Here is a 24,528-nt window from a genome sequence, read left to right on the forward strand (position 1 = left end):
CAAAACCCTGATTTGAAAGACTATATAAAGGAGACATATAGTATTGTGCAAAACTAATCCCCACACTTTACCTGTGATACTAGTTTGCATACTAGAGTCGATTCTCCTTTAACCTTTGGTTTTCTTCTTCTAAAACCAGGTTAACGACTTAAAGACTTCATTGGGATTGTGAAGCCAGACCGATACTACTTTTATTGTAGTTGTGTGATATGATCTTGCATTTTCTATCGTACGAGGATAATAAGATTGATTGGCTTGAGATTGATATCTCCGATAGGCAAGATATAAAAAGTAATCACAAACATCTTCGTCTCATTGTTTGTGATTCCGCAACATCTTGTTTCGCTACCATACGATTAAGATTATTGTGAGGTGATTGATAACTCTAGGTTGTTCCTCGGGAATATAAGACCGGATTATCAATTGGTTCCTGTTCACCTTGATTATTATCAAAAGGCGGAACAAAACCTTTAGGGTTTATCTGTGGGAGACAGATTGATCCTTCGATAGACTTGTCTGTGTGAGACAGATTTGTTTATTTTCAAAGCCTGCGATTTTGGATGGTAGCAACTCTTAGTTGTGGGTGAGATCAGCTAAGGGAATCAAGTGTGTTGTATCCTGCTGGGATCAGAGGCGTATGAGCATAATTATACCTTGGATCAGTGGAAGATTGATTGGGGTTTAACTATAGTCCAATCCGAAGTTAGCTTGGAGTAGGCTAGTATCTGTAGCGGCTTAATACAGTTTGTATTCCATCTGGACTAGGTCCCGTGGTTTTTCAGCATTTGCGGTTTCCTCGTTAACAAAATTTCTGGTGTCTGTGTTATTTCAATTTCCGCATTATATTGTTTTATCTTTATAATTGAAATAATACAGGTTGTGCGTTAGATCATCAATTAGAGTAATCCAACCTTTGTTTGTTGATTGTCATTGATTGATCCTTGGATATTGGTCTTTGGTACCATCCAATTTATTCCTTGTGTTTGATTAAATACTCGCTGATTTCTATTAGCTTGAGTAAATCAAAACAAGAGAGAGATATTAACTCCTCGATATACTTTAGCCTGGATTGAGTCTGACTGTCTAGTTAATTCTCTAGCAAAGTGTATTGGAGTTAGTCCATACAGATTGCTAAGAGAAATATTTGGTGGTGTTGTTAGACCCCCGCTTTTCACTAACTATCTGAGGTGTAAATCTGCTATTAATTCTTTTCTTCAATCTCATGACTTTAATACCTGGTTATTGGTCGTAGATGGATATAATCGTCCGAAAGTGCAAGGGTCGGTGTAGATGGGGAAAAACGAGTCGCTGGTTTTTCAGGGAATTAAAGATACGAGCGTGTTGTCGAGACTCCTCAACCGAGCAAACTGTTCAACCTTACACAGATGCACTGCAAAGGGAGTGCTTACATTCGAGAGATCAATCTGTAGGACTCCGGCCTAAACCAAGTCAATGGCCGTTCTAGAATCAATTCGGTATAAAAGAGGGAAATGGTTTGATCTGTAGAAGGAAAGCTGAGAATTTTGTGGGACCAATGATGATCAAGGATTGTGGATGTGTTGAAGGTTTCTGCAATAATGATGAACTGTTGAGTTCGAATAAGTTCTGGTAGATTGATGAATTCCTGAGAGTAATTGCTCGAGAAATTCTATATCGACAATTGCTGATGATGGTAATCATTCGTTGTCCTCAAACATGGATTCAAAGACTTATTTATACTGTCAGAATAGTAAAACACATTGATCCCTGTAAGTGTGACGGTTTCCTGAGTGAAAGAGTGGGAAAGTGGGAGATCGTGGTGAAACCAGTTCCAGGTCGTGCGGAGACATGGTTGATCATTCACTCACTACTTTGCTAACTCCTTCAACCGTTTGCACGACTTACTCACACTTCTCGTAGTGGAAGTATCCTCGTGCCGTAGGGCGCCAGACCAAAACCCTAAGTGATATCCCCCTATGTGACGTGATTGATGTCTCACGAATCATGGAGTCTGCATGACAGACATGTATTAATTAGTCAGTTATTGACTGATTAGACAGTGAGTCTAGATTTTGTTGAATTGAGCACGAGTGACGAGTAATCAGTGATTCATGGATAGAACATGCATAGTTCTTTGAATGATGCTGATATTGCACGTGTTGGAAAAAATTGTGAATTTGATGATGGATTATTGATAATATTGATAGTCATATCAATATTTGAGCAACTGAGCAAGTATTGCTCAATTCGACGAATTACTGATAAATTACTGAATATTGATAGCTGGATCAATATTTGAACAACTGAGCAAGTATTGCTCAATTCGACGAGTTATTTATTGGTAACGTGACCCAATAAAATATTAATTAAAATATTGGTAGATTACCGAATATTTTATAATTAATCCATATGTTGATTGCTGAATCAACATAAATTTATTAGTTTTTGAATTTTGCTCAGAATGGTGATTCGTGGAGCGTCTATTCGAAAACCCTAATTTTTGATCAATTGTTCATCACTTGATGAATTGCTGAAAATTGGTCATGAGTGATGGAGGGACGACCACATGAGATGATGGACGTCCATGTGGCACCCGTGTGCTCGAGTGAGCGTGCACCAAGGTCCTTGGTTGTCCGGTTGGTGAAAGAATGATGATTAAATGTCGGTTTCATCATTTATTGAAATAGTGCTCGATTGAGCATTAGGTGACAAAACCTAATTATGGAAGAGTGAGGGACCGACCAAGAGGGCATGAGACCGGCCCTTGGTGGTCGTTGGACCAGCTAGTGGTCGTTTTAGAAAACTCCAGGTTTGCTGAAAAGAGTTTGGGCCCAGTATGAGCAATTGAGCAAATTAGGCCAAAATTGTGAAAGTGTGTGGGACCTTGTTGCAAACCTTAGAGCCGCCCTTAGTCGGTCAAGGGAGCATGCCCGTGTCACCACAATGATCATGTCTCAATTCTGAGAGTTTCCGTATTTTCTGGTGTGCATTTGAGCAACATGTTGGATTTTCAGAAGAGTTTGATCTTGACTGAAATTCTTGATTTTTGCTGGAATGAGCATGTATGCTCAACTGATCAATATTTTGTAAGTATTAAATAAGAGTATTTTAACATTTAAAATACCGAGAGAGGCTAGACAGTCGTGTGATCATGTTAGCTTTTGGCTTTTTCATGATTTGAGCAATATTTGAGAAAATATGAAGAAACCATGATTTTTGCTCAAATTGAGGAGTTTCATGAGATGAGGGAAATAATATTTATGAAAGAATAGGGATTGCAAGGTGTGGGACCAGCCACGGCTAAGGCATGACCGGCCGACCAAGTTTCCATGTCCCACGACACCTTTCCCTATTTTATAATATTATTTTTCATGAAACCGTGAAACTATGGAGAAACCATGAGTTTTGTTGAAACGGAGGAGTTTCATGAGATTAGGGAAATAATAATTATAGAAGACTAGGGATTGCAAGGTGTGGGACCGCCCATGATTTGGGCATGGCCGGCCGGTTAGGTTTCCCGGTCCCGCAACACCTTTCCCTATTTTATATTATTATTTCTCATGAAACCATGAAAATATGGAGAAACCGTGGGTTTTGCTCAAACAAGGAAAGTTGCTAGAATGAAAGAGTTTTCATGAGTTCATGAAAATAACAAAATAAGGAAAAATGATGGGAGAGGCATGGGACTGACCACGGCTAGGGCACGGCCGGCTAGCCGGTGGGCCCGGCCCATAAGCGCCTCTTATTATTTTATTATTATTGTCTTTCTCTTGTTTTGTGTAGGATTCCTCGTTTGTCCATATTTTTGAATGCTCGTTCGTGCATTTGGGTGCTCGGTCGTGCATCATTGTTGAGTACACTTGCACCATTTGATGGGGCTTACTCAGTGATGGTCCTGATACCCGATTGTTGAGTATTTATTAATAATTTATGAAATTCAGTGGAGAATGATTCGTGAAACTGAGTAATAAAAGTGAGTAGTTTTTTATTATCAATCTATAGGATCACCCGTGGATTCGACCATAAATTCAGAATAATAAAATGAGTATTACCATTCCATGGGATCGCGGATTCGACCATAGAATCGGAGTAATGTTTGTTTATTACCATTTCACGAGATCAGCCGTGGATTCGATCGTGAAATCGGAGTAATCTATTACCATTTCATGAGATCAGTCGTGGATTCGATCATGAAATCGGAGTAATAATTTATCTATCACCATCTCATGAGATCAGTCGTGGATTCGATTATGAAGTCGGAATGATGAGATAATATAGATTATCTTCTAGGAATTCAGTGGTGAATGTCACGGTAGAATCAATCTATTGCAGAAAGGATATTATCCAGTTAAAGCGTCACATCCATCCTGAAAGGTTCATAGTTAGGGAGTCAGAAGTGTTGCTTACGACCTGAAGGCGTTAATGCTATCAATCTGAGGAGAACCGCCTGAGTCTATACACGGTCTCTCCACATAGTCAGGGAACAGTGAGTGTCACCGACGTCCTGAAGGCGTTGAGCTTTCAATATGAGGAGAACTGCCCAATCGTTCTTCTATGTGGAGGGGGGTCTCTCTCTATGTAGTCAGGGAACAATGAGTGTCACCGACGTCCTGAAGGCGTTATGTTTTCAATATGAGGAGAACCGCCCAATTATGTTATTCTACATAGAGGGCATGATGAAATGCGAGGCATCGAACTCTCAGTTAGTGGAGGCTTTTCGAAAAACATGTTCATCATGACTCGTAAAATATGAATCGTCACATGCCTAAAAGCCGTGTCAGGGACATGCAGTATCATGATTTTACGATTTTGACCTTTGTTGAAAATCCACCATCAACAGTCGGAAACTGAGTTTAAAAACCTAATAGATTATACAAGTGAAAAAAAGGATTTCACAAAACAAAATTCAGATGGTTTGAATGCTATTATACATGCTGTAAGCCGTGATTTGCAACATCATGTATCAACTTGTCAAACTTTAAAGGAAGCTTGGGACAATTTGCAGATCGTATTTAAAGGTGCTTCATTAGAAAAGGAAGATATACTTTAAACCCTCACTTCTGATTGGGAAAACCTTCTTATAGATGATAATGACACTTTTGAAGAGTTCCACATCAAACTCTCTGAGATTGTAAATGCTTCTTTCTCTCTAGGAAAGACTATTTCTGAAAAAGGTATAGTGTGCAAAATTTTCAGGTCATTGCCATTTAAATACGATTTTAAAAAACATGCAAAAATAGAAGTTAATGATCTTTCAACTTTCTCAAGAAGCACACTCGTTGGAAAGTTAAAAATATTTGATCATGAATCACAATCTATTCAAGCTAAAGGAATTGCTTTTAAAGATGAGAAAGTACCAAAAGCTCCCGTGGAGAAAAATATATTAACAAATGATTCTGATGAGATGAAGACTTAGATGATGACGTAGAGATAACATTATCGTTAATTACTAGACAAGTTTGAGATCTCTTAAAGAAAACAAATAAGAGATTCGTAAAAGATACTCATTGATCTTCTCGTCGGCATGATCGTGTTTTTGTCAAGAACAAAAAGGATCTAGAAGAAGATAATGAACATCAGCCTCAATGCTTCAAGTGTAAAGGATTTGGTCATTTGGCTAGGGATTTCCCTAATCAAAGGAAATACATTGGAAGCAAGGAATTGGCTGTATCTCATGATGAAACCTCTGATTCATATAATTCTGAAGAAGATGAAACAACTAATATTGCACTAGTTGTTAAATTGATTCCCTTAGGATCCATTAATGATTTAAGCATTTTGAAAATGGGCACATCTTCCGATGTTAAAGAATCATATAATGGTGAAAGAAAAAATAAGACAAAGTGCAGAACTGTCTCGAAAACAAGGATTGCTAAGAAGTGCATATGCAATTTCAACCAATCTCAGGAAACTTTGTCAGCTCGAGGTAACAAGGGAAGCTGTTTGAATCATACTTTACTAGATCAAGAACATTCTGTTTTCTCTAAAACCCATGATGAGAGAAAATCTCAACCACCTAGTTGGTATTAAGATTGCATCTTCACGTTGTATGCCGATTTTGTGTGTGAGGAAGCAAAAAATCAAGACACTTATGTGTAGATTATGGGAATAAAATCTAGTAAATGAAAATGTATAGTAAGATATTTGTATTTAATAAAATATTATATTTTCAGTAAGATGAAAAATATAAAAGATCTCTCTTATTCTCTGGTCATCTCTTGTCCAAACTATGAGTTAGGATCCAATGTTTTCTCTTGCAAAGGTTCTTGATCTAAACGAGTTCTTTAAGAATAAGTCAGCACCATCTCTTGATGCTAAGAACCCAAATAAAAAGTTCAAAAAGAGAGATTGGCTTAGCAAGAAGGAAAGGGAGAATATGCTGAAGAAAGATCGGTGTATAGAAATATTGACACAATTTTATGTTCAATCAAAGACATAATTACATGCTCTTCAAGAGTCCTTCACTAAAACATCACATCTGCAAGAAATTCTTGTCAAGCAACAAGGTTATCTACTTGAAGAAATTCATAAGCTCAAGACTAAAAGTAATAACTTGTTTTCCTCTAGTACTTTCAAGAAGACGGTCCACGGAGGGGGCTATATTTTAGCGTAACAAAAACTGAAATATTCTTGATTTCTTTCAACCCAAGGAAAAAAATTGTAGGCACATCTCCTGCTGAGATCGGCAAGCCATCTATTGGAGTAAAACTTCTGGAAAGCCCGATCAGTGTGGACATGCTGTATCGATATGGTCAGGGTAGGGTTGAGAAGACTGTTCTCCTCACGGAAAAAGTTAAGAAATTACGCGACCCTCATTGTGAGTTATTGCTCTTAAGAAATTGTAGTGGTGTGTCTAGGCTATATTTCACACTCCGGACCACAAATCCCCTTGCTATTCAAGGTGCTGCTTCTTTCTATTATCAACATATTATGCAGTATCTTCAAAACATTATTGTGGGTGATGGTGCGGGTTTTGGCATGCTTCAACAAACCCCAACGATAATTTCTATTAAAGACAGTGGCCTAGGTGTGTACACTATGACAGACACTGGTCAGTATTGCTTCCTTGCCTCATGTCCGCAGACGCAACACCTACAAAACTCAATCTTTATGAAGTCTTCAATTTTAGATTCTAGCAACGGATACCAACATTCCTTGCAATAATTTATCCAGTCTTTTGGTCTCCCAAACACTTTCGACATCAATGACGTTGCCCCTCTGTTTATGAAGAAATTGGCAGTCATCTGCTTTGGTGTCATAAAGGAGAATATCCCCACCAGATTCTCATTAACACAACATGGCTTAACTCTCCGGCATAGCATCACAACACCACATGCGATGGGATTTCTCAAGGATATCCCTATTTAAGGGCTCAAACAATCTATTGGCCCCAGACAGTTCTGATCAGTGCTTATGTACCGATTCAGTATAACTATTTTCAGTGAAGACGGGGTGTGCCCTTGCGCAAAAGAAACATGGATATTCTTGGTGACCATGCAGTTCATTGTGCTGGAGAAGTTGGGAAAAAATTTATTCATGACATGGTGAAAGATGTTACTGCAGATGTACATGTGTTACAAGGCTGGGGTAGTCGCGCAGAAGGAAGTCTCACTAGGATTTTTGTCAAACAATGCTAATGCCCTCCGACCTGTAGATATCCTTGTAATCAATTGGGAGAATGGGAAAAACGCGCGCATGGATGTTACGGGTGTTTCACCCTTCATTACCGCCAACACTCAAGGATTCACACCGGGACGAATTATTTCTACAGCTGTCACTCGGAGGCGTAATAAATATATGGAGACGTGTTTTGATCATGGATATGGGTTTCAAGTCCTAGCATTTTCTATACTGGGTGAATTAGGTGACACAATTATTTCATTCTTGAAGAGGTTACGAAACTGTCTCCTTAGTCGTGATGCTAATTACAAGTTTTGTAACTCCCTTTTTCATAGACTTGGTATCGTGATTCAAAAAGGTGTAGGTGCCCAGCTTGTTGCTAGGATACCTGCTGCTGATGTGTAAAAGACCTTATTTTTTCTAATAAAATGCCTCTCTCTGCGTTTTGTAATAAATAAGAACGGGCCCCTAGCTCAGCTGGTCATCCCGTTTCCAAAGTTTCATGCGCTCCAGGAGGTCCCAGGTTCGAGCCCCCAATGGCGTAATCAACATGGAAGGTAGAGCTAGCTTTCCCCCCTTGTGACACAATCTTACCCCCCCACCCCCCATCCGCTTTGGCTTCCTTGGCTAGGTTACCCATAAGGCTCGCTGATAGGCTAGCACAACAACATGTTCGATTAATGTAATAGCACGTTGTTGGAGCTTAGCTTGTTAGGCTTCCGACTAGTTAATGTAATACTCTTTATCTAATAATAATTAATAATATTTTTTTTTAAAAGAATAATAATAATAATTCATACTCTTTGGTTTTCAATAAAAGCCCCGTGTGGCGTCATTAAAATAATAATAATAATAATAAAGATTGGTTACTGGCGACAGCGCAGGCTTTGGTCCATTGCAACAAAGATTGGTCACATTACCGATTAAAGATGGTGGTATTGGTGTCTATGCAGTGGCTGACACCAGTTACTACTGTTACATGGATTTGCATATCCAAACACAACATTTGCAGAATACCATCCTAGCTTCAGTCGATACCTCAGGACTGTGTCAAAACTATCAATGTGCCCTCATCAAATACATGGAATCTTGCGGTATATCTAGGTTCAATGTTGATTCTACTGCCCCCCATCCTATGAAAGCCTTGGAAGTACAATTCTTTGATGTTATTAAGAAAGAGATACCATCCAAGTTTACACTGACAACTAGGGACACAATGCTATGGCAGAGCAACCAGATAGTGCACGCGCTGGATTATTTGAAGACCATTCCTATCCCAGGCCTAAAATAGACATTTGTCCCATGCCAATTCCGCATTGTTTCCCAAATATCGACTTGGTATACCTCTATTCCCTGACGACTCTACATGCTCATGCTGTGGTCGTGTAATGGATGTCTTCGGTGATCACGCCCTCCACTGTGCAAGCGAGGTTGGCATTAAATTCCGCCACGACTTAGCTAGAGACGTGGTTTTGGACATTTGCTACCGTGCATACATTGTAGCTATAAAAGAGGTATCCTTGGGACCTTCATCAGAGACCGACAGTGCCCTCAAGCCTGCTGACATCTTCATACATAATTAGGAGAATGGTCTTGATACCTGTTTTGACGTCATTGGAGTCTCGCCTTTTGCTGGTAATGGGGTTCATAGTTTTACACCAGGACACGCCATTGCGGCTGCACTCACTCGTAAACGCAACAAATACTTGGAGAAATGCATAACTTATGGGTACAACTTCAGTGTCTTGGCGTTCTCGACACTAGGTGAACTTGGAGAAGATTTCATTTTTATGTTGAAGAAATTGAAGAATTGTTTAGCCAACTACGATGTTAACAACGAAGTAGGAGGTGCTTTTTTTCCTAGGGTAGGGTTGACTATCTAGAAATGTGTTGGTGCACAGATTGTTACCCGATTACCACCAACTCTTGTGTAAATATCTCTCTTTCTTTTAAAATACCTTAAAGGGTGATTTTTATAATAATAATAATAATATTGCAGGAATTAACATGAAAGGTAGAGTTAGCTTGCCCCTTGTGACACAATCTCAGCCCCCCATCCGCTTCGTCTACCTTGGCTAGGTTACCCATGAGGCTCGCTAGTAGGCTAGTTGTTAGAGCATTGCTCGGTCGAACTTCCATGCGTTTCTATCTCAAGCATGTTTGTCAAGTTTAGTTGTCAAAACTATATGTCTTGATTTCTAGGCTATATCTAAGTCTCGGACTAGGACAGTTAAGTGTAGTTGAGCTCCAGACTCCACGACGATCATCTTACAAAGACGAAGAACTACTCAAGGAACCAGTGGAACTTCATCCGACTAAAAGGTATGTGGAGACTTGAACTTATCTATCACTCAAAAGTATACCTCTCTATCTCCTACTCTTGAGACAAAGGCGTATAAGTATGATAGTTTTCATACATGCACATTTGTTATTTCGAGCCGAGTTTACTCGCCTATCCTTTTCTCAAAATATGTGTTGGTAAGCTTTTGCTTTAACCACTTTTCATATTAACCCGTGATGGAAGTCATGATGACGTTTCAATCTTGAAAATAGCTTTGATGACGATAATTGTGAATAACGACTGTTATAACATTATAGAAGAATGTTTCAATGATTGAGATGTAGAGTTGAGATTACGTAAGCAACTATGGATATAAGCGTATATAGTGTGTTCTCACATTAGTGTATAAATCCATGTGCGGGAAACCAAGTGTGTGCATATGTGTGCATATGGTATTGGTGAAGGAGACAGGTTGGATACGCGTACCGGCGGAAGTTTTCAACCGAAAATTTCTGCTGAGTTTGTAAGTTTGCAAACTGTTAAACCAGTCACCTTAGGTACGCGTACCCACGGAAGTTTTCGAACCGAAAATTTCTGCTGAGTTTCTATACTCAAATCCGGTAGCTATGGTACACGTACCCGTACGCGTACCCAAGCTGGTTATATTTTTCAAATCGGAAGTTCATGAACTTAAAAAATAAATCAATAAGGAATGCAATCTTTGCAAACCGTGGCTATATTGTTCATGAATTGATTCAAGTGAATCAATCCAATTTTGCTTCAATTGTGTTTATTCATAAAGACCTAAGCAATTGAACAACTCTTCAACTAATTCTTTTGAAGTCATTTGAACTAGTTGTGAAGAAGATGAATACGGTTAATATGAAAGTTATCATATGGATAACCATTGGTTAACTATTTGTGAACCAACTAAGTGTACACGTTTAGGTACGGTTACTCAAACCTAAATGAAATACATTTCATTTGTGTGTGACAAGCTAAGTTTTTATCTAACGTTTGAAAGATATTAGCTTGGTTAAATCAGGTTTTTCATCTAACGGTGCATATTGAATGCTTTGTTATCAAGGTAACTTAGATTGCAAACCCTGATTTGAAAACTATATAAATAAGACATGTAGCAACTGGAAAAACTAATCCCCATACCTCCTGTGTGATACTAGTTGGTTTTGCTAGAGTCGGTTCTCCTTTAACCTTAGGTTTCTTCTCGAGACCCTGTAGGTTAACGACTGAAAGACTTCATTGGGATTGTGAAGCCAAACGAAACTACTTCTCTTGTAGTTGAGCGATCTGATCTTGCCATTTTCTATCGTACGAGTTCAATTGAATAATTTGCTTGAGATTATATCTCTGATAGGGAAAGATAAAAAGAAATCACAAACTTCTTCGTCTCATCGTTTGTGATTCCGCAGTATCTAGTTTTGCTACCATACGATTTAGATTATTGTGAGGTGATTGATTATTCTAGGATGTTCTTCGGGAATATAAGTCTGGGTTATCGATTGGTTCCTGTTCACCTTGATTTTATCAAAAGACGGAACAAAACTCTTAGGTTTATCTGTGGGAGACAAATTTATCTATCATCGTAGACTTTTCTTTATGATACAGATTTGTTTATTAAAGTCTTCGACTTTGGCTCGTAGCAACTCTTGGTTGTGGGTGAGATCAGCTAAGAGAATCAAGTGCGTAGCATCCTGCTGGGACCAGAGACGTAAGGAGCACAACTGTACCTTGAATCAATGTGAGATTGATTAGGGTTCAACTACAGTCCAAACCGAAGTTAGTTTGTAGTAGGCTAGTGTCTGTAGCGGCTTAATACAGTGTAGTGTTCAATCTGGACTAGCTCCCGGGGTTTTTCTGCATTTGCGGTTTTGTTAACAAAACTTCTGGTATCTGTGTTATTTCTATTCCGCATCATATTTTGTTATATAATTGAAATATCACAGGTTGTGCGTTAAGATCAATCAATTAGAATATCCAACCTTTGGTTGTTGATTTAAATTGATTGACACTTGGATATTGGTCTTACCATCCAAATTATCTCTCTTTTATTTGATAAAGACTCGCAAATTTCTATTTGCTTGAGTGTAGATCAAATCGAGAGATCGAGATATTAACTCTTTGATATACTTTTTCTCTAGATTGAGTCTGACTATCTAGTTGACTCTCTAGAAAGTATATTGGAGTTAGTCCATACAGATTTCTAAATCGAATTATTGGATGAGGTTGTTAGACCCCAGCATTTTCACTAGCACAGCAACCTGTTGAATTAATGTAGTAGTACGTTGTTGGTGCTTAGCTTGTTAGGCTTCCAACTAGTTAATGTAATACTCTTTATAAAATAATAATAATAATAACATGGAAGGTAGTGTTAGCTTGCCCCCCTTGTGACACAATCTCATCTCCCCCTCCCGCTTCGGCTCCCTTGGCTAGGTTAACCATGAGGCTCGCTGATAGGTTAGCACGACAACCTGTTCAATTAATGTAGTAGTATGTCGTTGGAGCTTAGCTTGTTAGGCTTCCAACTAGTTCATGTAATAATCCTTATCCAATAATTTAATTTAAAAATAATAATAATAATAATATTAATTTAAAAATAGCGGAGCTGCTATTCCACACACTTATTGCAGCACTACTTAGCACTCAACCACATCCAGACCCTAGATTTGGGGATTTTGGTAAAAAGGTGGGTCACAGCTTAACAATCTTGACCAATAATACTGGAACACATGGATTTGAGCTGTAAGTAGTGCTGTGATCAGAGCACTGAATAGCATTTCCGTAAAAATAGTAGCTTGTTGGACACAATAATAATAATAATAATAATAATCTAGAGGAAAGAGAAGCTCCGGCGATCGTGGGGGAGATTTTCAGGCGACTGAAAACCAGAAATCATCCCTGCCTTTGTCCGTGATTCAAAGCATACATCACCCTTTTTCCTCTTTATTTATTGTTTGATCGCATATAGGGATGCAAGACATAGTTCTTCTAGGGTTTTTCTGATTCTCAGACTCAGCTTTCCCTTAGATTATTCTATGCCCATAACACGTTCTTCAGCTTCTTCAGGAATCCGTAGGAATGGAAGCCCTGAATCCCAATCCTCCATGGCCTCATCTTCGCAGAGTGATAAGCTTCCTTGCCCTTTCGCAACTTTTGATGGTTGTCAAGGAGGTCCTGGTGGTTTGGGGTACTCCAGGAGTGGTTTAACAAGACATCTGAAAGACCATCACTTTCTAACAGAGAATTCCAGACTGGTTTGCGTAGAAAGAATTCAGACAATCGAGAGCTGCTTCACAACATGGGATGGCAATCTGTTGGAGTTGGAATCCTGGTTATGCACCAAATGCATGACTACTCATACATGGAAAATGACCTGCGAAAACAAGTTCAATTCTGCAGATGTCATTCCAGGACCGTTCAATGGAAATGGTGCAGATTTCCTGATTCATGGTGTTGCGAAACCACACAATGCGTCGCCTGGTGCAGTGGACAACGCTGGTGCAGGTGTTTCAGTGGGTGAAGAGCTTGCAGGCGGTGAAGATTTTGTAGGCCTTACTGTGGAGATACTAAACCTGATGTTGCAACGACAAGTACCTACGGCTGTTAGTATTCATCCACACTGCAGGCTACATTTTTCGCGTGCTCTCAAGTCTGCTTTAGATTCTGTTCTAGCTAATCCCATGAACATTGCGGCCTGGATACGATTGTTACTGCTGCCAATTTGTACACTAAACTTGTATGAACCTCAGAGTTCCAGTGAGGAACGCTCCGGTACGAGAAAGAATTTGCAGACTGCTGCTATAAACAAAGCTTTGTTGGTTTGGAGGGAACCTGCCGGCTGCATCAGTTTAGTACAACAATTGTTTGTCCTGACCAAAAGAGCTTCTAAACAGCGTGCTCCCAGCAAAAAGAAGATGAAGAAACATCTAGTAGCCTGTCGAAAAAAGTTGAGTTATGGACACTACACAACAACAATTCGCATTCTTTCTTCTAGTGGCGTTGCTCCACCTACCCCAGACACCTTGTTCGAACTCCAGCAGAAACATCCACATGCTCCACCTCCAACTATACCCACAGAAGCTGTTTCAACACCTTCCCTGACTGTTGATTCCAAGGCTGTACTTGTATCCCTAAAGAGCTTCCCCAAGGGGACATCTTGTGGCAGAGACGGTCTCCGCGCTCAGCACTTGTTGGACGCCATGAGTGGAGCTGGTGCTGCGATTTCTGATGAGTTGCTGATGTCGATTACTAGTGTCGTGAACCTGTGGCTTGCAGGTAAATGTCCTCTTTCCCTCGGTGAATTTGTGGCCAGTGCTCCCTTCACCCCACTACTTAAACCTGGTGGTGGTTTAAGACCAATTGCGGTAGGTACCATCTGGGGTAGGCTGCGTTCTAAGTTAGCAGCTACTTCAGTTTGCAAAAACTTGAACAACTATCTTGGCAATCACCAATATGGAGTTGGCATTCCTTGCGGCGGGGAGGGTATTCTACACGCGACGAATAGATTGCTCGAACTGCATGGATCTGATAACACCAAATCTATGTTATTAATAGATTTTTCGAATGCATTCAACATGGTTGATCGATCCACTATTATCCGTGAGGTAAGAACACACTGCCCTATCATCTCTCGTTGGGTTGAATTCTGCTATATGCAACCTGCCAGGTTATATTATCAAGAGAACATTCTCTCCTCGACACAAGGGGTTAAGCAGGGTGACCCTCTTGGTCCCCTTCTTTTTTCTTTAGCTTTGCACCCTCTAATCGAGAAGATTGCAGCCACTTGTACGTTGGATTTCCATGCCTGGTATTTAGACGATGGCATCATCGCAGGTGACACAATGGAAGTGTCTAAAGCATTGAAGATTCTCCAAGAGGATGGACCAGGCTACGGGTTACATCTGAATATTTCGAAGACGGAATTATTTTGGCCTTCTTATGATCCGAGAAGGGATTCTGATACTGCCTTTCCTGCGAATATTGGTAAGCCAAAAGATGGTGTTAAATTGCTTGGTGGACCAGTCAGCCTAGATATGAACTTCTGTAGTAATGTGGTGTTGAACAGGGTTGACAAAACCTCTCAGCTCATAGACAAGATTCAAGAGTTGCACGATCCTCAATGTGAACTTTCTTATGCAGTATCTTCGTCGTCTTATAGTCGGAGATGGGGATGGTTTTGGCATAGTCCAACAACGACTAGACACTCTCCCCATCAAAGATGGTGGTCTGGGTATTCTTACTATGACAGATACTATGCAGTACTGTTACCTTGCATCTTAGGCACAGACCCAGCATTTGCATAATTCTATTTTGAGGCTGCCTGCAACAACCGACTTATGCCCTGGTTTCCATAATACTTTGCAGAGCTTCACACAAGATTTTGGGATCCCCCTTCCTGATTTCAACATTAATGATGCCGCCCCCCATTACATGAAGTCATTGGCAGCTATCTACTTTGGAGCTATTAGGGAAAAGGTACCTTCTCGCTTTTCTCTACACGTGAAGCTCCTTTTTGGAATGTAATAGATCTGATCATGCTATGGATTTCCTTAAGGCAATACCTATTCCTGGGCTTAACCAGGAAGTTGGTTCCAGGCAGTTTAGCTCGGTCTTACAATATCGTTTAACTATACCCCTTTTTGAGGAAGGTAATAAATGTACCTGTTGCGGAAAACTCATGGATATCTTTGGCGATCACGCTATCCATTGTGCTAGTGAGGTCGGGCTTAAATTCAGACATGATTTAGTAAAATATATTATGGCAGACACGTGTTACAGAGCTGGTATTGCGGCTAGAAAAGAGTTTTCTTTTGGCGTCATCAATAATAAGGATTTTCGGCCAGCGGACATCATGGTTTATGATTGGGTAGATGGGAAGGATGTTTGTCTCGACGTTACTGGGGTCTCTCCGTTTACCAGTGCTAAAACATGCAACTTCATACCAGGTCATGCCATTTCTGCAGCAATTACTCGCAAGAACACTAAATACTTAGATGTTTGCACTTCTCTCGGGTATGGGTTCGGTGTTTTGGATTTCTCCACTTTTGGTGAGCTTAGTACGGATTTCTTAACTTTCCTGAAGAGATTAAGGAATTGCATGGAAGGACATGATGCCAACTTCAAGATAGGCAATTCTCTTTTTCATAGGTTAGGGATCGTTATTCAAAAAGGTGTTGGTGCCCAACTTGTTGCTAGGATACCCACCATCTCTTGTAATATTGATTTTGATTATTAATAATAATAATCCCTGCCTTTGTCCGTGATTCAAAGCATACATCACCATTTTTCCTCTTTGTTTATTGTTTGATCGCATATAGGGATGCAAGACATAGTTCTTCTAGGGTTTTTCTGATTCTCAGACTCAGCTTTCCCTTAGATTATTCTATGCCCATAAAACGTTCTTCAGCTTCTTCAGGAATCCGTAGGAATGGCAGCCCTGAATCCCAATCCTCCATGGCCTCATCTTCGCAGAGTGATAAGCTTCCTTGTCCTTTCGCAACTTTTGATGGCTGTCAAGGAGGTCCTGGTGGTTTGGGGTACTCCAGGAGTGGTTTAACAAGACATCTGAAAGACCATCACTTTCCAACAGAGAATGCCAGACTGGTTTGCGTAGAAAGAATTCAGACAATCGAGAGCTGCTTCACAGCATGGGAAGGCAATCTGTTGGAGTTGGAATCCTGGTTATGCACCAAATGCATGACTACCCATACATGGAAAATGGCCTGCAAAAACAAGTTGCATTCTGCAGATTTCATTCCAGGGCCGTTCAATGGAATTGGTGCAGATTTCCTGATTCATGGTGTTGCGAAACCATGCAATGCGGGTGCAGTGGATAACGCTGGTGCAGGTGTATTAGTGGGTGAAGAGCTTGCAGGTGGTGAAGAGTTTGCAGGCCTTATTGTGGAGATACTAAACCTGATGCTGCAAAGACAAATACCTACGACTGTTAGTATTCCTCCACACTGCAGGCTACATTTTTCGCGTGCTCTCAAGTCTGCTTTAGATTCTGTTCTAGCTAATCCTATGGACATTGCGGCCTGGATACGATTGTTACTGCTGCCAATTTGTATACTAAACTTGTATGAACCTCAGAGTTCCAGTGAGGAACGCTCCGGTATGAGAAAGAAGTTGCATACTGCTGCTATAAACAAAGCTTTGTTGGTTTGGAGGGAACCTGCCGGATGCATCAGTTTGGTACAACAATTGCTTGGCCTGACCAAAAGAGCTTTTAAACAGCGTGCTCCCAGCAAAAAGAAGACGAAGAAACATCTAGTAGCCTGTCGAAAAAAGCTGAGTTATGGCCACTACACAGCAGCAATTCGCATTCTTTCTTCTAGTGGCGTTGCTCCACCTACCCCAGACACCTTGTTCGAACTCCAGCAGAAACATCCACATGCTCCACCTCCAACTATACCCACAGAAGTTGTTTCAACACCTTTCCTGACTGTTGTTTCCAAGGCTGTACTTGCAGCCTTGAAGAGCTTCCCCAAGGGGACATCTTGTGGCAGAGACGGTCTCCGCCCTCAGCACTTGTTGGACGCCATGAGTGGAGCTGGTGCTGCGATTTCTGATGAGTTGTTGTTGTCGATTACTGGTGTCGTGAACCTGTGGCTTGCAGGTAAATGTCCTCTTTCCCTTAGTGAATTTGTGGCCAGTGCTCCCTTCACCCCACTACTTAAACCTGGTGGTGGTTTAAGACCAATTTCGGTAGGTACCATCTGGCGTAGGCTGTGTTCTAAGTTAGAAGCTATTTCAGTTTGCAAAAACTTGAACAACTATCTTGGCAATCACCAATATGGAGTTGGCATTCCTTACGGCGGGGAGGGTATTCTACACGCGGCGAATAGATTGCTCGAACTGCATGGATCTGATAACACCAAATCTATGTTATTAATAGATTTTTCGAATGCATTCAACATGGTTGGTCGATCCACTATTATCCGTGAGGTAAGAACACACTGCCCTAGCATCTCTCGTTGGGTTGAATTCTGCTATATGCAACCTGCCAGGCTATATTATCAAGAGCACATTCTCTCCTCGACACAAGGGGTTCAGCAGGGTGACCCTCTTGGTCCCCTTCTTTTTGCTTTAGCTTTGCACCCTCTTATCGAGAAGATTGCAGCCACTTGTACGTTGGATTTCCATGCCTGGTATTTAGACGATGGCACCATTGCAGGTGACACTGTGGAAGTGTCTAAGGCATTGAAGATTCTCCAAGAGGATGGACCAGGCTACGGGTTACATCTGAATATTTCGAAGACGAAATTATTTTTGCCTTCTTATGATCCGAGAAGAGACTCTGATACTGCCTTTCCTGCGAATATTGGTAAGCCAAAAGATGGTGTTAAATTGCTTGGTGGACCAGTCAGCCTAGATATGAACTTCTGTAGTAATGTGGTGTTGAACAGTGTTGACAAAACCTCTCAGCTCATAGACAAGATTCAAGAGCTGCATGATCCTCAGTGTGAAATTTTTCTTTTGCGCAACTGTACTGGAGTATCGAGGTTATATTTTGCCCTACGCACTACTTTCCCCAAGGCGATTCAGAATGTTGCCACGCGCTTTGATGATTATCTTATGCAGTATCTTCGTCGTCTTATAGTCGGAGATGGGGCTGGTTTTGGCTTAGTCCAACAACGACTAGCCACTCTCCCCATCAAAGATGGTGGTCTGGGTATTCTTACTATGACAGATACTATGCAGTACTGTTACCTTGCATCTTAGGCACAGACCCAGCATTTGCAGAATTCTATTTTGAGGCTGCCTGCAACAATCGACTTATGCCCTGGTTTCCATAATACTTTGCAGAGCTTCACACAAGCTTGTGGGATCCCCCTTCCTGATTTCAACATTAATGATGCCTCCCCCCATTACATGAAGTCATTGGCTGCTATCTACTTTGGAGCTATCAGGGAAAAGGTACCTTCTCGCTTTTCTTTTTCTGCACGTGAATCTACTGTTTGGCAATGTAATAGATTTGATCATGCTATGGATTTCCTTAAGGCAATACCTATTCCTGGGCTTAACCAGGCAATTGGTTCCAGGCAGTTTAGCTCGGTCTTACAATATCGTTTAGCTATACCCTTTTTTGAGGAAGGTAATAAATGTACCTGTTGCGGAAAACTCATGGATATCTTTAGCGATCACGCTATCCATTGTGTTAGTGAGTTCGGGCTTAAATTCAGACATGATTTAGTAAAAGATATTCTGGCAGACATGTGATACAGAGCTGGTGTTGCGGCTAGAAAAGAGGTTTCTTTGGGCGTCATCAATAATAAGGATTTTCGTCCATCGTACATAATGGTTTATAATTGGGTAGATGGGAAGGATGTTTCTCTTGACGTCACTGGGGTCTCTCCGTTTACCAGTGCTAAAACACGCAACTTCATACCAGGTCATGCTATTTCTGCAGCAATTACTCGCAAGAACACTAAATACTTAGATGTTTGCACTTCTCTCGGGTATGGGTTCGGTGTTTTGGCTTTCTCCACTTTTGGTGAGCTTAGTACGGATTTCTTAACTTTCCTGAAGAGATTAAGGAATTGCATGGCAGGACATGATGCCAACTTCAAGATAGGCAATTCTCTTTTCATAGGTTAGGGATCGTTATTCAAAAAGGTGTTGGTGCCCAACTTGTTGCTAGGCTACCCACCATCTCTTGTAATATTGATTTTGATTAATAATAATAATAATAATAATAATAAATAAAAAAATAAAAAATAATAATAATAATAATAATAATAATAATAATAATAATAATAATATTTTTCCCGCTGTTACTCGCAAACACAGTAAATACTTAGACAAGTGCCTGCATATGGATATGAGTTTGGCGTTATGGCCTTTTCAACCCTCGGTAAATAAGGTAAAGACACTTGTACATTTTCGAGAAGACTGAAAAAGCATTGTAAGATGTGTTTGTTAATTATTGGCCTCGTTTTTTTCCTACTATAGTGGTAAACACATCTCCTTTCGTCCATAGTGGGGACGAGAAGAAGAGGATTGATTTCTACTAAGATTGGATCCCATTTCACCAATTTTCTCTATGGACAGAGCTGAGGTTGAACCTTGTTGATGGGTGGTGCAGGAGCGGAGCTAGAAACTTCACTAAAGGGAAGCAAAGTATTTTTAGGGAGCGCAAAATAACAAAAATAAGCATGGGTCCCAAAATATTAGAAATTCTAAGCTTGAAAGCTAGTTTGGGAGGATGTGCACTTACACTACACTAGCTCCGTTTCTGGGGTGACGGTTGGATTAGCAGTGGATGGGTCTGGCCGTGCCGTATTGAAAAAAAGAAAAAAGAGGAGTTCGTCGTCAAATCTATGCTACCTTGACTAAGAGCATCTCCAACAGAGGGAAGATTTGTTTATTTTTAGTGACACATAGGGTTTATATCCCCGTTTGGCATAAATCCATCTCCGACAGTAGTGTCTTACAAGTTAGGAAGGACCAATTACTAACTATGAAGGTGTTCAAGAAAGTGTTATCTACACCTACGGTTACACCTTCACATCATGTTTTTAACTAATTTTCTGTAAATTCTAAGAGTTGAAATTCTCGCTGTTAGAGATGGTTTATTTATGGTTTTCTAGACCCCATAAATAAAATGACTAAATAAAAAATACACATAAAATTTTTTTTGGACTTCTCTTGGAAATGCTCTGATAGCGAGCCGTCAGCTCTCTCCAAACCATCTTCTATCTTCTATAATATAATAGTAACCACCTAAAAGACTAGTAGTAATCAACAGGCTGAGTAATTATTATTGTTTCCCAAATGCTTTTTGGTGAGAAAAGAAGTCGGTTAGTAGCAAATAAGAGTAGTAAAACTGTATTTTCCATGGCAAAGTAACTACTAACTAGGGGTAAAATGGTAAGTCGGTTGAACAGAGTAATCGTAAGTAGTAATAAGAAGTAGTAATTATTCAAACACCTAACGGTCCTTTATTATTCAATATATAATGTGTTTCCATCTTAAAAAAACGGTCGTTTTTCTCAACGAAGAACAGTAAACCCTAGGATTTGATTTGTCTCTAAGATATCAAATCGATATCTCTCAATCAAAATTAGAGCATAAATCTCTTTTTCTTTCTTTCTCTCTCTCAAATTAGAAGATAAGATCTCTCAAAAACTTGTTGGGATTTCAAAATTAGTGCAATCGCTTTTCAGATTAGGGCAATATTTGTTTTTGAAAGGGATCATATTTCTTTAACTCGAAGCCGAAGGTATTTTACTCGAAGACGAAGGGATCGAAATTGTGGGTAACACCGAATTTAATCGAGGTAATAAAATTGTTAAATTAGGTTTTTCTTTCTTTCTCTCTGATAATTGGGGATTTGAGAAAATTTGGGTTTTTTTTCTTCTTCGTAAATTAGGGAAGATTTAGAAACCCTGATTGATTAGATTTTCCTGTCTTTTATTAGGGTTCTTGTAAGGAGAACCCAAATTGGGGATCTAATTTTGTTTATTCTTAGATTAGGGTTGTATTTATTTGGGGATATGTTTTGAAGATTTTTCGGTAGGAGAGTTTAGTGCATGATTTCGTGGAAACATCAATCTGACTCGTTTTTTACTTTATAAAGATATTATTTTTACTTTAAATTAGGGCTTGATTCTTTACATGAAAAGCACAGTAATAGGAGATAATTAGTTGTGATTAATAATAGGAGATAATTAGTTCGGAAACATGAATCTTTTATTAGGAAATAATTGGATTATTAATGTGTTTTCTCTAACAGATGGGTGATAAAGAAGATATTGATGAAAAGGTGAATCAGAAGTTGTGGATGTTAATAACTGGGGATTTAACTAAATTGCTAAATGGGGTTATTGAAAGTTTGGGAGTTGTTACAGATAAGATTCAACTGGTTAAAGATTTTACCAATGAGTTTGTAAAACTAGAAAGTCAATTGGCTAAAGCATTATTATCTTACCTACATCTAGTAAATGCGGAAATGGCAAATAGACTTAGATCAGATTTAGAGAAAGATGATGTACATTTCAACAATATGATGATTATATATGCTGCGAAAAGGCGTGGGAATTTACGAACTCATCTTGAGATAATCCGCCAGCATTTTACAGATTTGGAGAAGGATGATTCGTCATTATATGAGCAGAAATTGTTAGATGGAATGGCTGACTCCATCGTGTTGATTAAAACAGACCTATTGGTTTCTCAACCAATGACGACCAATAAAGAGATAGATATAGATGGGAGGAAGCTAGTTGTGGATTTATTGCGATTATCGCACATTATACTACCTATCTTAGAGGAGCTGAATCCGTTTTATTCCAACCATATACAACAATTTGGTGATGAAGATTTAAAGCATGCCAAGGAAAGTGAAGAGTTCCTCTTACCTTGCCTTTACGATTTAATTGAAACATTGATTGAGTATCTTCGCCGTTTCAAGCAACCACAAAAGCTTGACGAGAATCTATACAAGTTTCACAAGTTGACAAATCGACAAGCATCGTTAAGGGTTCCCAGTCGTCTCGTGAATGAAAAAGTTCTAGAAAATCGTCGTAACGTCGTTCGTCTACTTGGGAATCTACGCAAAAAGCTATCAAACGCTACTGACATCTATCAAGAAAGGTGGTACAAGCTCTTGGTTCAACTATTGCAAGCTGTGAAGAACGACATCAGAACAGCATCTTCATCTCCTCCTCCATCATCTTCTGAGGATGATTCTTCTCTTTCTCTCGAATCTCCTGAGGATGATTCTTCTCCTTCTTTCGAATCTCCTGAGGATGATTCTTCTTCTTCTCCTGAACGCTGCCAGAAGGGTATTCCTCAGAAGGGTAGTCCTATGAAGCGGGTTGCTATTCATCAATCTCGTGAATGTAGTGATGGCGAGCTTTTGAAGATGGCTGATTGCATTCCAGATGCCTACAAGTTTATTGATATTGACACTCCTGAAAGGAGTAATACTTCTTTGAATTGTGACTTTAAGGCGGCTTTTGAGAAAGTTAACTTCCCCCACGATGGTTTTCTTACTGGACTGTTGGATCAAGAAGGCAATCGAGCGGATGAACTTGTTGAACCGTCGGAAGCAGGAACAACACCACCAACAGCAATGGCACCCCAGTAGCCAAGAAACAGCACAACTTAGCCGAGAAAGCTATTTACAAGAGCACTAGGAAGTGTAATGAATTGAATATCATATCATATCAGGAGATAGTTTTATGACAAATCAGCTAATGGTTCCTAGTTCAGTCATTCTTTTGTTTCTTTTTTTACTATAAACTGAAAATATAACTGTAACATCTTTATAGGTTTCAGGACTTTCGCTTTTTTCCTTCTGTGACACATATTTCTACCGATGAATTCTCCCGCACTTTGTTATTACTACTGTATTGGATTGTAAAGAATCTTGGTGGATAAAGTGTTCTTATTGTCTAATATAAGGGTTGTTGGTTGTTACCTGTCTTTTGAATTAAGATGATGGTGTTGAGAAGGAAGAGTCCTTATTTTTATTTTTTTTCAGATGTATCGGTTGATGGAGATCCTGCTGAGTGGATGGTGTTCGAGGTCTGTTTCATTTTCTAACTTCTGATGGTGTTAACTAATTTTGTATTTAATGTCTTTTTACAGGTTTTCCATGATGTTGTAATTTCGCGAGCACTTTATACAGGTAAGTCATGTCTTTTCGGCTTCATGGACATTCAGTATTTGATCTGCACACAATTTTCATTCTTCGTTCTGCATGCTCGTCTGATCTGCTTACTTACATAAGCCATGTTAGGTAGATACTACATGGGATTCCCAAACACATTTCATTTTAGGTCCTAGACCGAATGATAGCACCAGTCCTTTTAATCTGATTAAGAGTTTCAGATATAATCCACGTGTTTTGCTATTTGTGTGTGACTAGTTTAAGAAAACTAATTGGTGACATCTCTGAGATCGAAACAGAAGGTGCCCCTTTATCAGTTGGTTTAATCATACTAATGAGTCTTATTGATTAAAAATTTAAAATTCGTTCGCAATCCCATTTATTTATGCAGTGGGAGTTCTTGTTTAATAGTAGCTGCACAATGTAACCCATTTTGCTGCATACATATATGTTTTATTTACATGATGTATTTGGAATGCGTAACCTTCATAAATCAGCTGTTTTTCTTTCTTTCCTGTCTCGTCCACTTGCTTTCGAAAATGAGTAAACTAGTATCCCTTGAAGGAAATGCTTGACATTATCTCTATGTATTTCTTTGGTTAATTGTCCCCACCTTCCTTATTTGAAACCTCGAAGGTGCTTATTTGGTGACTGATAGTGTATTTTCATTTTACCTGCTAGCTAGTGATTTTAGTATGAAGCGTTTATATGTTGCCGAAATCTTTCATGCGAAAACAGATACCGTTCTCCCTAATCTGCAGGAAGTGGTGGCGAGAGAGAGAGAGAGAGAAATTTGATGGAGTTTTTGATATAAACTTGTTCATGTAAATTATTTGGTTTCTTCCTGTTAAAACAAGCACAACTCTGTCCGAATATTTTAATTTGGCTATTTGCACATTTTTGGAGACTGTCAGGCTGAGCTTCTGCTGCTACATGGTTTCAGGAATTTCTAGACTGCCTGAGACTGACTGGTTTATTCAGTTCCTTTGCATCTAAAATCTATTCAATAAAA

At 39.6% G+C, this 24,528-nt stretch overlaps 1 protein-coding gene across 1 annotated transcript; it reads left to right on the plus strand.

Annotated features, from left to right (window-relative positions):
• The first annotated feature begins 20,864 nt into the window (after nucleotides 1–20,864).
• LOC113288569 lies at nucleotides 20,865–23,320 on the plus strand. The gene is made up of 2 exons (XM_026537646.1): nucleotides 20,865–21,179; nucleotides 21,636–23,320. Exon 2 carries the CDS (start codon nucleotides 21,636–21,638, stop codon nucleotides 22,989–22,991), a length of 1,356 nt encoding a protein of 451 aa, XP_026393431.1. The 5' UTR covers nucleotides 20,865–21,179; the 3' UTR covers nucleotides 22,992–23,320.
• The last annotated feature ends 1,208 nt before the right edge of the window (nucleotides 23,321–24,528 follow it).

Source organism: Papaver somniferum, chromosome 6 (assembly GCF_003573695.1).
Source record: "Papaver somniferum cultivar HN1 chromosome 6, ASM357369v1, whole genome shotgun sequence".
NCBI classification, from domain to species: Eukaryota; Viridiplantae; Streptophyta; class Magnoliopsida; order Ranunculales; family Papaveraceae; genus Papaver; species Papaver somniferum.